General features: G+C 39.8%; 1 protein-coding gene and 1 pseudogene across 3 annotated transcripts in view; one reads left to right on the top strand and one right to left on the bottom strand.

Moving 5' to 3' along the window:
- The window catches only part of SBNO2 (strawberry notch homolog 2), a 213,205-nt gene that overhangs the window by 82,341 nt on the left and 115,277 nt on the right, over window positions 1-15,587 (top strand). For all 3 annotated transcript variants that reach the window (XM_074204525.1, XM_074204524.1, XM_074204523.1), the window contains one exon: window positions 9,098-9,221. In XM_074204525.1, the coding sequence (XP_074060626.1) occupies window positions 9,098-9,221 (124 nt within the window). The remainder of the gene's footprint in view (window positions 1-9,097; window positions 9,222-15,587) is intronic.
- On the bottom strand, window positions 2,794-3,404 carry LOC141500936 (protein FAM136A pseudogene; annotated as a pseudogene).

Genomic DNA, 15,587 nt, shown 5'->3' with positions numbered 1-15,587 from the left:
TTGCCTGCTTTAGGGTCAGTTCCTCAGACTCACAAGGCCCCACCTGTATGCTTCCCATTTAACATTAGGCATGGTAGGCAGAACTAACTAAAAAAAAAAAGTATCCTATAATGTGTCATAGCAAAATAGTAGCTAGAAGCCATTCTGAAAAACCTTAGTATACTTTCCTATAAATACAGCATCTGTGGGGAGAATGGGCACTAAGCTTAGAATATAGCTAAGATAAGGGATTTGTGTAAGGAATTATGTATGTTCGCATGTAAGGTAATTCACAATTCTGATACTGTAGGCATTCAATGATCTTTTTATTTGAAGATGTTTTGAATGGTGTCACTTATTTTCAGATAGCAAGATGATGTGTTCTTATTTTACTAAATCATGCAGTGTCCGAAGAACCAAGTAAAAAAAAGTTTAACTTTTTTAAACATTAAACTTCATAAATGTTTACAGATTTATTTTCCTTAAATTTATACTTACTATTATAATTGCTGCAAGTTTACCTAATTTTCTGCTATATGTTGCTATGTTCAGATTAAAAAGTTGTTGTTTTTTTTAAAAAAAAGCTTTTGTTTGGCAAAAGTTTACTGCCATACTTTTTATAAATTTCCTCATTTTTCACTTTTTCCTCATGCTGCTTCTCTACTACATAGTTTGCTCTGTAGCTAGACTAGACATGTTCCTCCTAGGGCATGTCTTTTTTTTGTGTGTGTACTGAGCAAGTCAGCTCACTGGACCTTCACTGGTCCGCTGTAGACGTCATTACCTTCAGGTTCAAGATCAGCTCTACTCTTCTACTGTACTCAGAGAGGTCAAGGGACCCTAACCCACAACTGGTAAAAGCCTCCCTGGTTTGCTATCTCTGGGCTTCAGTTCTGAGGTTTGTCCCCTCCCAGGAAGTGTGGGACAAGTGCTAGCCTTTGCTTTCTTCAGCTCTTTCTGACTTAGTCACCTCAGTGGCACACCTGATCCTGAATTTAGGGGGGCTGTTAAGTATATTTTCTAAAGCTTGACTTCTGTCCACCATAAATAGATGGTGGCCATTTGCCCAGTAATTACTAAGTAGTGTCTTCCAGTGGTCCCCATAAATGAGTTAAGTAAGCTTTTCTGTGCCACTCTGTGTCCTGGAGTAAACTGGTGGTAATCTCCTCTGACTACAAACTACTTCTCTGACCTTTTCAGACACCAATGAGAACACACAGTGTCATATCTCTCACACAGTACCTTTATTAGTAACAAAACTGTCCACACAAATCTAAAAGGGCTTCTTCCCCTTCTGTTGTCCTAGCTTGCAAATTTGGTAGTCTGAAAGGGAATATCCTTTCATGCCCCTCTCAGGGAAGTTTGCTATCCCTGCAAATCATTTAGGTGAGAAACCAGGGTATTTGGAGATAGGCAAACCAAACTTGAAAGACCTGACTACAGGACCTAAGCCATTCATTTTAGTACTCTCTGAGGATGTGTTCTTCATTTCCATTCTGACCATTTTCTGTCCTGCTGCTGCTTCAGGGATCCAGGTGGAACTACCAAATGACCATGTTAAGGAGGAGCTCATCCATTTGACACTGCACCCCCTGGTACCTTAAACCTCTAACTTCCTGATAGCCGTTTGTGTATAGCCATTTTTCCAATCAAGGAATATGTGTGTAAACTCTCCCATATTCCTTGCCTTTTCCATTCAGCTACAGAAGTAAATTGTTCTAGGGAAGATTTTTTTTCATTGCGAGTTTTCATTATTTATTTATTTATTTTTTAAAAATCAAATGATTTATTTTAATCAAACCACTAGGAAAATAGGACATAGCCTTGAAACACTGAATAGGAAGGTTATGGTAATTGCATTCAGTAAAAAGTTGGTATAAAGAGGACAAGATCTTTGTCAATACAATGCCTGGTACTAATATGTTGCTCAAAGTTTTAACCAACAGTGATAACTGAATAATTGGTGCTAGCTTCCTCCTGTACTCTCTGGGGTATAAAAAAAGCTCTTGTAACTTGCTCAGACCCTTTCCTGTCCTACGAGGGTTCTCACGACAAATTGTTTCTGTTGAAGAGGGCAAATCATCAGGTTCAGGGTCAGGAAGCACACTTTTTCTGTTTTGGGAAAAACTTTCCCTTAAACTAGTTATCTGTCATTCCATTAAGCAAAGAAGCCTAAAATTGCTCTGCAAACATACGCTTTTTAGCCTTAACTCAAAATTGTTTCACATTAGTCTCAAAAAAACACTTTAAAGTGTTGCCCTTGCAGTATCTTCCAGAAGGGCAAGAAAACGTAACCTCAGTAGCAGTCCTAGAGACAACAAAGTAAAGGAACCAAAAGTTCACAAGCCAGGTGGTAAGTTTCTCTTTTATCCTCTCGGTGTCCCAATTGAAAGCTGGTGTGAGCACTATCTTCTTCAAAAGATAGATCAGTGCTCTATCCAAGCAACCCTCTCCCCACACTTCCCTCTGAATACTGGGTTCTTATATTGGGGAGAAAAGCACAACTGAGTTTCTCTTTCCCGTCACTTATAAACTCATGGCTGTTGCTTATGATTTATATGAAATAGTTCCATCAGGTGAATATGAAGTTGACACCAAACAGTGAACTCGGGGATTTATACCAGATGGGAGGTAGGTTGGGGAGAACTACTAATACCTAAAAACCCAAAGGATTATTCCAGCTTCTAAGAATGGAACACCTCTGAACCAGCTGAAAGCCATTAAGGACTCCAACCAACAGACTAGGGATCATCTTCAATGAAGGGATGGACTTGGGCACTTATTAGTTTCCACACTACCTCCAATTCAAAACTAAACTCTTCCATTTCTTCACCTATGGGCTAAAACACATAATGGACCCAAACAGAATCCACGGGCAGATGCAAAATTCCCAAAATTCAATTTCCTTCATTCATAAATTTTCTCAGGTTAAAATTTCCATCCTTTTTTACATGTAAACCCATTCTCCCATCCCAGATGACCAATGAAAATGACTATTTTGCAATAGATGCTAGAGAATCCTTCATCTTCTTGGTCATTGTGGGGATGAGGTGCATGTGGTCATCAATGCATTTGGTCACACAGGACTCTAGCTGCCTCTTCACCTGTTGCTCTTTGCTCCCAGCATCCATCAAGTCTTTGGCTTTGTCATTGCAGTGCATGGTACATCGAGCCAGAGGGTCCTGGAATTTCTCCAGTTCGCTGGTCACAAGGGTTTGGGCCTGGGCCAAGGGAGCGTGGCAGCGCTCAATGCACTGATGAACCTGCTGCATAGAGGCCTGGGTATCTTCACAGCAGCTAGCGCTGCACTGGAACATAGTACCCTGCATCTTGCGGATGTTGTCCCGCTCCAGCCCCTTCACCATGGTGTCCACTGCCTCCTGCACCCGCAGCTGTTGCGACTCCGCCATGGCGCGCCCTGCCCTGGCCACAGCCCCGTGCCCGGCCCCAGGGCTCTAGCCCGGTGTCCACATGGAGTCCCGAGGCAGCCCCACCCCCCCCATTTTTTATTTTTGATCCTACCTGTCAGGAAATATTGATAAATTATTGAGTTTAGACTATTTGACTCTGATAAGCATACCTTCAGAGGATTTTCAAAGTATTGTGTTTTGATACTAGTATGTGCTCATACAGATCCTTTGTTCACACAGTAAAATTTTGAGTTTTGTTTTCTAATTTTTTTACTTGAATGATGTCCATTTTGTCCCATAACAATTCTCATTGATTTTGTTAAAGAAATTGTCCCTTATCTATGTGAATAAAAATAAAAGGTTATCCTTATGTGAAAAATGACTCACTGAATGATCTTTTATTTGAAGGTGTTTTGAATGGTGTCACTTATTCAGATAGCAAGATGATGTGTTCTTATTTTACTAAATCATGCAGTGTCCAAAGAACCAAGTAAAAAAAAAGTTTAACTTTTTAAAACATTAAACTTTAAACATTAAACTAAAAACATAAATGTTTACAGATTTATTTTCCTTAAATTTAATACTTACTGTTATAATTGCTGCAAGTTTACCTAATTTTCTGCTATATGTTGCTATGTTCAGATCAAAAAATTGTTTTATTTTTAAAAGCTTTTGTTTGGCAAAAATTTACTGCCATGCTAGTATAGCTGTACAAAAAGAGAAAAAATAGTATTTTGTGTAAAGATATAAACTATGTTGAAGGTTTGAAATAATTTATTGCTTATGTAAAATTGGGAAACTTTGTATGACATAATTATAAAAATATATTTTATTATGTATATAGTTTATAATATAGAATTATAATTATATACTGTAAGTCTATCATTTAATAACATACTGAATGTTTGTATTTGTGTTTTTTCCAGGAAAAGGTATATTTATGGACTTCCCCTATGGTTCTTTGGTAATTCCCCACCCCCCAATATGTATTGTCTCCTCCATTAGAATATGAGGTCCTTTTGGGCAGGAGTTATTTAGCTTTTGTGTTTGCATCCCTACCCATAGCTCAGTACTTAGGAAATGCTTATTATATTTTTTATTCATTTATTCACACCAAATAGGAAAGCAAAAGCTTTTGAGTATAGTTCTGTTGGCTAAGGATCAGCCTAGCTTAAAACAGAGGTACATCATCAGTATAGCAGGCAATTAGGTGATTCATTCTTTGCCATAGCAATCCATAAAACAGATAAAATTACAAAATGGCCCAGTCCAGTGTGACCACTATCTGCTTATATGTCATGAAGACTTTTTCCCAGAAAATAATCAAGAGGGTTAGATTCATTGAGCCTGAGTAGCATTGGAAAAAGAAAATTGATTATTTTAAAAGATAGAAAATGTGGTAGCCATTTCAGAATCAGCTAACTTTGTGCACTTGCTGCACTTTGTTGGATCGAAGGTTTAAATTAATATCAGATAAGGATGGAGTTAAGAAGATGACATTGGGGTTGTTAAAAGCTGAAATCCTGTCTCTTTCAACAAGCTACAAACTGGGTAAAAAGTAAAGACAATGTTTCTGATTATCACTTCCTTACCCAGAGTTATGGACAAAACCAATATAATCTGAAAGCCTGTTTCCAGAGATGAGTGGTGGAAGATTACTGAGTTTTCTGGCCTCCGAAGCAGTGAAAAGCCGTGGTGGGGAAAATGAACCTCAGAGCACTTGATATAAGACCTAGTTACTCATATGCTCCTAAGAGAATTTTCTGAAGAGCACGGAAGGACAGCAAATAGACACCAAATGGAATGGACCTGCCAGTATTTCTGTAGTACATGTCTGAGCGACTCGGTCAATGTCCACGACTCCAGGATCTCATAAGAAATGCTTTAGCATCAATGCTCTTTACACACCCTTCCCCCTTCCTACTCTTCCACTGAGATTTTACTTTTAGGGAGTGAGCCAGGCAACATTCATGAAGCACCATCTGTATGCTAGCCAAGCATTGTGCAAAGGGCTAGTGATACACAAAGAATCATTGCTATTGAATACAGCCATCAGAGGAGCTTTCTGACTCAGACTCCATGCTTGGAGTTAATCTTGGGGTAATTGGTTAGACCTAAGAAAACATCAGAATCAACCACTTGACACCCCTACTTTCTCATCTTTTTAATTCCTTATCAGAAGGATATTTGCTTTTTTTTGGAAGGCAACTTTTTTGAGAAACTAAGGAGGACCTATGGGTTTTTGAATATGACTTTATAACTGTCCAAACTCTCTCTGTTGCTAGGCAATGGGGTTAAGTGGCTTGCCCAAGGCCACACAGCTAGATAAATTATTAAGTGTCTGAGGTCAGATTTGAACTCAGGGACTCCTGACTCCAGGACCAGTGCTCTATCCACTGCACCACCTAGTCTCCCCCTGTTAGGTTTTAACACAGCATTTTTTATTATGAAGAAAGTATTTGACTTACGAACTCTCTAAATCCCTCATTCACATGAAAGGATTTCTTGTCTTGAAAGACAAATGATCGCATCCCTCAATTCAACAAGTACCTTTTTTTTGCAAGACATTATTCTAGGGATGCAAACTCCTGACACCAACTTTCATTTCAAAGGATGTTATTTTTTTTTAATGGAAATTTCTCCTTTTCTTTCTCCTCTGTAGGATTATACTCAGCTTTGAGGTATAAGTAATGCTTGTTTATAAGCCCGTATAAGCCCGTATCCTTTTCCTTTTGGAATATGGTGTTCCAAGTTCTCCTTTTGTTCATTGTTGAAGCTATCAGATCTTATGTGGTCCTTACTATGGTTCTTTGATACTTGAACTCTTTTATGGATGCTTGTAGTATTTTTTCATTGATTGGGAAACTGGATTTTCTTTATGACATTCTTGGAACTTTTCCTTTTGAAGATTCTTTCACTTTGATGTCTAGTTCTAATAGACTTGGGTAGTTTTTGCTTATCATTTCTTGAAACGTTGTGTCTAAGGTGTTTTGTTTTTTAAATCTTGATTTTCAGGGAAGTCAATAATGACTTTTTTCTTGATTTTTTTCATACCTCTGGATCTATAATAATTCTTGATAGTGGTTTGGGATTTTCATTTTACTCATTTCTGCAACCTTGGTGGATTTTGTGACAGATCTAGGATCTTTTTCCTGCCTTGCTTTTGTTTGGGAGAATTGACCCTATTTCATCATGATCTAAGGTGCCTTCTAGATCTTGGAGATTTAAAATACTGGATCTTCAGGGTCCTCTGTGGAATCTTGGGTTTTCATAACCCTGGCATATCAAAGTTCTTACTAGTAGCCACTGCTTCTGGTAACATTTTTGTCACTGTTGATTTTCTTACCACCCTGAGATTTAGTGGGAAACCTTTTGCTGCCTTCAGCTGCAAGAGGCTACATTTGCCTCTGGACCATCTCTCATCCTATTAGGAGGCTGATGGCTTGCTATTGACTTTGATGGAAACCTGTCAAATAATTTTTGACTGACTTTTTTTTTTTTGCAAGGCAATGGGGTTAAGTGGCTTGCCCAAGGCCACACAGCTAGGTGATTATTAAGTGTCTGAGACTGGATTTGAACCCAGGTACTCCTGACTCCAGGGCTGGTGCTTTATCCATTGCACCACCTAGTCACCCTTTGACTTTTTATGCAGTTTCAGGACAGAATCACTGTAGTGATCTCTCTGGTTTTAGTTTTTTGCTAATATAGAAAGTACTACTATAAATATTGTTTATATATTCTTTTTATTATTGACTTCCTTGGAGGCTGTGTCTAGTAATAATTGGATCTCTGGATTGAGGAGTTAGACATTTTATTAGCATATTTATTACCATCATTCTTAATTGATTTTTGGTTTTTTTAGAGTGGTTGGACTGATTCATATTTCCACCAGTGGTCTAATAGGCAAGACAGACATTTGTAAGAATAACCAATGTTCTTAAGAAATAAGTAAATGTTGAAAAAGATGTCTGGACAATTTAAGTAATTTAGTGTATTTTGTTGGGTAGTTGATTATCGGTTCTTTTAAAAAAATGAAATTTGAGTGTAGAGAGATGACTCTACTGAGAGTTGGGGGTTGGAGAAATTAGTGATGTCTGCAAGGAAGAAATGGAACATAAGTTGTGTTTTGCAGAAAAAGAAGAATTTCAGTAGAAGAATAAAGTGGGAATTTTGATTGATACTTCATTCCAAGCTTTGGGGAATATTGACTTCCCCTCTGAAGTCATTACCTGGTATTTACATTCTCCAGTGCCTGTTGTTTCTCTGAGTAGAATGGGAGCTCACTGAGGGCAAGGGTTGGGATCCCTTTTCTTTATATTCCCTACCCCTCAACATAGTGTCTGGAGCATAATCAATAAAAAAGTTAGTGAAGGCTTGTTGACTGATTAGTTGGTCAAACCTTGTGAGCAGAGAGATGGAATTTAGAGAGGTGATACCATAATCTGGGTCAAAGAGTGTTTTTGTTTATGGAGCCATTGGAGGTGATTCCTATAGCAGCTGTGTCCACCAGGGTCCGTGGGTTGCCTGCAACCCTCAAAGCTATTCCTTTAGCATTATTACCTTTTATTATTGTTCTCATTGGTTATATGGGTTACATAAATAAATATCGAATTCTATATGTGGTCCTCAACAAGCTTTTGTTGGACGATGCAGCCCAGAAGAGCTAAAAGATTGAACTTCCATGATTTAAAGAACCAGATTGTGGAACTAGAATGCTAACATCAGGAGTTTATATCATATTTGATAGACAGTGGAGAACCACTGGATGTTTGTGAGTAGAAGAATAATTTGTTCAGAGGACTTGTTCTTCCTGAAGATTACTCAGGCAACATAGGATGGATTGCTAAGAGAGGTTGGAGTCTGGAAGATTCATTAGGATAAGATTTCAGTTCTTCCTGAAAAAAATGTGAAAACCAAAGTAGTATGAATTGCAATGTGAGTTGGAGTCATAAGCTAATGTAGGTTGAATTGGTCATGGGCAAGTAGGTAGTGCAGGATAAAATCCTGGGTCTGAAGGTAGGAAATATTCTTTTACTGAGTTCAAATATAGTCTCATATACTTACTAGTGGGTGATCTTGGGCAAGTCCTTTAAACCCTGTTTGCCTCAGTGTTCTCATCTGTAAAAAGGAACTGGTGAAGGAAACAGCAAATCACTCCAGTATGTTTGTCAAGAAAACCCCTAATGGGGTGTGGGTACACAAGCTATTCTAACAGCCATGACACAAATCATCTCCAAGTAAACCACCACCTGGACAGTCTCAGGAGTTGGCTTGGCAGTAGTGACTTGACTCCTTATTCTCAGCTCCCCTCCTGGAGGGAGGTCGCCGCTGTGGCCCCAAGGAAGCAAGCCACAACAATGGGGAGATGAGGAGTCAGATGTGGCTAAAAAAACAACGAAATAGCAAATAACAGAATTGACAGATCTTTGCAACTGAATGTGGGTGACAAAATAGGAGGGTTTAATAAACTCTACTGTAGGCTAAATAGTCTGCTCTTTCAACTCTGATCCTAAAACCTAGTCCTTGAACTTTCCCTACACTAGTCACCTTCTTGGATTCACCTCAGGTTGTCCATGTCCCCCTTACAATAGTATTGGCCAGACTAGAACTGTCCATGGTGCATTTATAGTGCCTTGGTCTCTGATAATTCTGAAAGCAGTGCCTGCAGGGAGGTCATCATAGTCACTTGTTTTCTTTTCTCTCCCCAGGCCATATATGACTGCCCCTCCCTACCCTTACCCAGATTCCATCAACAGACAACACTGCCTGGACACAAACTATGCATCTGTGGGCTCTACCAGCTTCTTACCAAAAAATGGTGATTTTCCTCAGGTAAGTTCACCTTGTCCTAGCCCCCAACATACACACCCCAGGATTATTTGGGACTTTTAAACCAGACTTGCTTTTTTTTATTTTGGGAAGTAATTTGGATGGTCTTTTCTGACTGCCTCCTAGGGAACCCAAAGGCATCCTCAATCACACGCTTTAGGCAGCTTGTCTTTTGGAATCCTATTTTTACTCTTCGCTGGATGGCTTTAATTGGTGGTGATGCTTTTTTTTTAGGGTTTTTTTTTTTGGCAAAGCAATGGGGTTAAGTGGCTTGCCCAAGGCCACACAGCTAGGTAATTATTAAGTGTCTGAAGTCGGATTTGAACTCAGGTACTCCTGACTCCAGGGCCAGTGCTCTATCCACTGCGTCACCTAGCCACCCGGCAGTGATGCTTTTGAAGGGGGAAGTGGGACATTTTCTTTAGCAGAGATCATGTAACTAGAGTGTTTACCAGGCTCCAGCTGCTTCCTAGACCTTCCCCTTGTTTCAGAGTCCTGTGGCTTCCATAGTCAGAGGCCTGGTTTGGTTGATTTCTCAGAGTGCCTAGGCAAGATGTCATCATGACCCTATTGCCCAGTCTTGCCCTGAAGTGATTTTTCTTACTAGTCAAAATCCTTCACAAATTGAGATCCAATTTTAGATGGAGGAGAGGGGCTGAGTCAAGATGGCAGAGTGAAGGCAGGAAATCCCAGAAGCTTTCCCCCAGGCCACTCCAATTTTAGATGGAGGAAATGGCTTCCCAGTTGTGCGATCTTCATGTACATGCCATAGGCCAAACCCAGAGGGGGTATCATATAGCTTCCAGATGTGGTGATACCTGAACTTGTAATTTTGAATTACATCCCATCCCAAAACTTAGGACTGGGAGGGCAGTTATCTGGGGAGAACACTGCCTGTGGAAGTTAGAAAACCTTTACGCTGTCTTTTCAGCAATGTGACATTTGAAAAATCACTTTACCCTTCAGAACTTCAAGAGCTTTCTTGGTCAAATGAATGGTTCAATTCCAATTCCTTGCTAAGGTTTCCCTCCATAATATATCTCATCTCTCTCCCTCCCCATTCCCACCATCACTGTTGTATTTTAGACCCTCATGACCTCTACTTGATATCTGTATCATTCCCTTCATACCACTAGTCTCTCTTCTCTTCAATTTCTCTTCAATCCATATGCTTCCAAAAGGAAGTTTCTTAATACATTGCTCTCAGGGCGGCTAGATGGCTCGGTGGATAGAGTACTGGCCTTGGAGTCAGGAGTACCTGAGTTCAAATCTGTCCTCAGACACTTAATAATTACCTAGCTGTGTGGCCTTGGGCAAACCACTTAACCCCATTGCCTTTCAAAAAAAAAAGAATAAAAAAAAACATTGCTCTCAGAGCTCAGAAACTTCCAGTGGTTTTAGCTACAAACTCCTTAGTTTGGCATTCAAAGTCCTCTACAATTTGTTTCCAGACCTCCTATCCAGCTTTTTCTCTAACTTTTCCTCTTTATACATTAGCCAAGCTAGACTATTTCATTGTTTTCCTTTTTTGTCGCCATTCATTTGTGCATTCCTGAAATGGACTGTGTCCATATCCATCATTATTTGTTTTTACATCCTTCCACTCCCCTGTTTGATAAACCCCAAAAGTCCAACTTCTGGGATAAGAACTCACTCTTTGATAAAAACTGTTAGATAAACTGGAAGACAGTATAGCAGAAACTTGGATTAGACTAACATTTCATATCCTATACTGAGTGCAAGATTTAGACATAAAAGACAAAATTATAAGCAAACTAGGAGAAAAAGGAATAGTTTACCTATCAGATTTAGGGAAAGGGGAGTTTATGACCAAAGAAAAGATAGAAAACATCATCAAAAATAAACTTGATAATTTTGATTACATTAAATTAAAAAGCTTTTGCACAAACCAAACCACTGTAACCAAGATCAAAAGAAATGTAGTAAATTGGAAGCAATATTTACAACTAGTGTTTCTGACAAAGGACTTATTTCTAAATTATTTATTTATTTATTTCTAAAATATTTAGAGAACTGAATCAAATTTATTTTAAAAAAACCATTCCCCATTTGACAAATGGTCAAAAGATATGCAAAGGCAGTTTGCAGATGAGGAAATCAAACCTATCTATAAGTCATATGAAAAATTACTCTAAAACATTACCGATTAGAGAAAGACAAATTAATGCATCTCTGAAGTACCACCTCACACCTCTTAGATTGACTAATATGACCAGAAAGGACAATGATTGGGGCAGCTAGGTGGCGTAGTGGATAAAGCACCATCCTTGGAGTCAGGAGTACCTGGGTTCAAATCCAGTCTCAGACACTTAATAAATTCCCTAGCTGTGTGGCCTTGGGCAAGCCACTTAACCCTATTGCCTTGCAAAAACCTTAAAAAAAAAAAAGGACAATGATCAATGTTGGAAGGGATATGGGAAATCTGGGACATTAATACATTGTTGGTGAAGCTGTTAACTCCTCCAGCCTTTCTGGAGAGCAATTTGGGATTATGCCCAAAGGGTAACAAAAATGTGCATACCTTTTGATTCAGCAGTTCTGCTCATGGGTCTTTACCCTGAAGGATCATGAAAAAGGCCAAAAACATCACTTGTACAAAAATGTTCATAGCAGCCCTGTTTGGAATGGCAAAGAATTGGAAATCGAGGGGATATCCATCAGTTGGGGGAATGGCTGAACAAATTGTGGTATATGTATGTCATGGAACATTGTTGTTCTATTAGAAATCAAGAGGCATGGGATTTCAGAGAAGCCTGGAAAGACTTGCATGAATTGATGCTGAGTGAGATGAGCAGAACCAGAAGAACAGTTTACACCCTAACAGCAGCCTAGGGGTGATGATCAAACTTAATGGACTTGATCATTCTATCAGAGCAATAATCAGGGACAATTTTAGGGGATCTGTGATGGAGAATACCATCTGTATCCAGAGAAAGAGTGTAAAAAGAGACCAAAGATTATTATCTTCAGTTTTTAAGAGTTGTCTTATATGCTACATGATTTTGCTATCTCTAATATTTTATTTCTTCCTGAAGGATATTTTTTTCTCTCAACACATTCAGTTTTGATCAATGCATGGAAACAATGTAAAGATGATCAGATTGCCTTCTGTGGAGCAGGGGATGGGGGAAAAATTGTAAAATTCAAAACCTTACAAAAAATGATTGGTAGAAACTACTATTGCATATAATTGGAAAACAAATAAAATATATAATTTTTTTAAAAAGTTATCCCTTCCAGGGGTAGCTAGGTGGTGCAGCGGATAGAGCACCAGCCCTGGAGTCAGGAGTGCCTGAATTCAAATCTGGCCTCAGACACTTAATTACCTTAAGCTGTGTGGCCTTTGGGCAAGCCACTTAACCCCATTGCCTTGCAAAAAGAAATAAAAAAAAAAAGTTATCCCTTTTCCTCAAGTCTTTCCTCCTTCTCTATTTGACTTCTTTTATGAAAGTGTATTATACATATTTGTACACGTATCTAATTCTTCTTTTAGTGTACACTTACTTGGGGCAAGAATTTTATCATTTTAAAAAATCTTTATATCCTTTGCCCCTGCAAGCTATCCTCTAAACCACTGTAATTAATCCTTGCATATTGCATAAATTAGCATTATCTTCATTGTTTTGTATTTTTATTTATTTTCTTACACATTTCCTAATTATGTCTTTATCTGGTTGTGCCATACTGACTTGACATCTCTTCTCTACATCGAATTGAGTTGAAGATAGTTCTTTTTGAGTCTCAGTTTACTTGTGTGTAAATTGGGAATTGCACTTGTGGTACATAGTCACAGAGGATTGTTTTAAAGAGAGTGCTTTGTAAAGGTAAGGAAATTTTATAAATGAGTTTTTTTGCTGTTATTTCCCCTGGCCCTGGCCTGGACAACCTTTCTTCTTGCCTCATCGGCTTAACTAACTGTTCAAAGGGTTTGATTTGGATAGAAGTCAGCAACTCTGTGCCTGAAGTGACAGAGGAGGAGCCCCACTTCTTGCAGGCTCCCCTGCCTGTGTTCCCCAACACCATCCTCTTCACCACTTAGAGAAACTAAGGACTTTCAGGCCTTACCATCCACCTCCCTACTGAACTCTTAGGACTCTTGACTTTTTCCAGTATTGACCCTGCAGATGATTTTTCTTTCTTGTGATGTCTGTCCCAATTGGAGTGTGAATTCTGTGAGTAGATCACTGTCTACCCTTTTTTCTTGGTCTCTCCTACTTTTCACATAGTGCTGGTACATAGAAAGCACTAAATCAATAAATATGTTTTCATTCCCTCATGGAATTCATACATTTCCATGATGCTTAGTGTCTGTGGCAGGGAAGTGGCAGCATTTTTTTTTTAAACATTTTAATCTGGTTCCAGCAGCTTTTTTTTTTGCAAGGCATTGGGTCAAGTGGCTTGCCCAAGGCCACATAGCTAGGTGTGTCTGAGGCTGGATTTGAACTCAGGCACTCCTGACTCCAGGGCCAGTGCTCTATCCACTGTGACACTTAGCCGCCCCAGCAGCAGTTTTTTCAAGGAAGTGCTTTGCATTTGGTGTTGAATGACTGCTGTGACACTTGATAGTTCTGTGACAATCAATGGGCAAGTCACGTAATCTTTCTGAGATGGTTTCCTCATTGGTAAAATCAGGTTGGGCTAATAATAGCAACAATTATAGGAGCAGACATTTCTGTAGTGCTTGAGAGCTTGCAAAATGTCTAAATATATTATCTCATTGGAGCCATACCAACAAGCCTGAGAAATGACAGGCTAGCTTTGGAATCCAAGGACCTGGATTTGCAGACTGGCTCTCTTTACATACCTATACCTTTGAGATCTTGGGCAAGAATGTTTTATGGAGAACTTTGTATTCAACTGTGATTCTAAAGAAAAGCAAAACCAAGTCCTGTCTTCAAGGAGCTTGTATCCTAGATGATCTCTGAAGTCTCTTCCAGCTCTTGATCCACAAGACTGTAAAACTTCAAGGTAGAGAGGTCCCATAGGTCCTTTGCAAGCCCTCTCTCTTTGTCCCCCACAACACACACACACACACACACACACACATGCACACACATGTCAGTCCATGTCAGTTCTTGTGGAGCTTCTTACTTCTCTCTGTATTTCCCCTGGCTACCTCAATGCCTGGAATCCTTACCCTCTTCCTCCTGACTTCTTTCAAGTTCCAGTTAAAATGCTACCTTCTGCAGGAAGCCTTTCCCCATCCCCCTTCATTCTCTAGCACCTTCCCTTTGTTGAGTCTTTTTAGTGTATCCTGTGTATATAACTAGTTTTTGTGGAGCAGTTTGCTTGTCTCCCATGTCAGATTAGAAGTGGCAGATCCTTTTGTACCGGCTTACCCCATACCCATTTTGATGTGAGTCACAGCCCGGGATCAAAGTAACCCCTGCCTTTCTTCCAGCTGCTTGGTGGCAGAAGGGACCCAGCTGTGGGTGGACCCTCACTGGACGGCATTTCCCTTTCAGGGAACAGAAGGGGGCAGAAAGAGGATGTGCCAACCTCAGACTTCCTGCAGGCTTATTGAGCTTGTCCAGCTGTCATCCTGCTGTCAGCCTGTGTCCTACAGGATGTCATTCATTCTCTGCTTCCTTGACCCATTGACTTATGCCAATGATTGATTTGGCTTGTGATCTTGGCTCCTAATCCAGTGTTTCCATATGCAAGATTTGCTCAATTTCAACACTCTCCCTCCTCATTAGTGCTCCATGGGCTGCTCTGAACTGTACTCCAGCCATAGTCCAGTGTCCTCATCTCCACTTCTGTGTCACATTACTAGGTGGTACAGTTGATAGGGTACTGGGTCCAAGGTCAAGAAGACCTGAATTCAAATCTGGTCTCAGACACTTACTAGCTGTGTAACCCTGGGCATGTCACTTAACTTTTCTCTGCCTTAGTTCATCTATGAAATGGAAATAATCACAAGCACCTACTTTGTTGTAAGGATCAAATAAGAATATTTGTCATGTGCTGTCAGTATCAGTCAGGACCTGGCACATAGTGGACTTTGTATCAACATTTATTCCTTTCTCCCCTTTACTGCCTTCCCTAGAACCCTAGTACCTATTAGTTCATTGCTGCTCACCCAGTGCAGATAGAGTGCACCTGTCAGTAGTGTCACAGCCTCACCCTTGACTTTAACTATGGGGAGTCCTTCCTCCCCCCACCCCCTGACCCTTTAAAAGACTGTGGTGGCCCATCCTTTGGGCTTCTAGAAAGGGGCATCGTGACCTGGGAATGTGTGGCTCCTGGGCTTACATTTGGATTATGTCAAGGTCAGCTTCCTTGGCTTTGTAATTTATCACTCATATTCTGTGAAGTGTCAACTTTTCTCTCCTACCTCCACCCCCA

Source organism: Macrotis lagotis, chromosome X (assembly GCF_037893015.1).
Source record: "Macrotis lagotis isolate mMagLag1 chromosome X, bilby.v1.9.chrom.fasta, whole genome shotgun sequence".
NCBI classification, from domain to species: domain Eukaryota; kingdom Metazoa; phylum Chordata; class Mammalia; order Peramelemorphia; family Peramelidae; genus Macrotis; species Macrotis lagotis.
The sequence above is the reverse complement of the archived record's forward strand: the minus strand, read 5'-3'. Positions and strand labels throughout refer to the sequence as shown.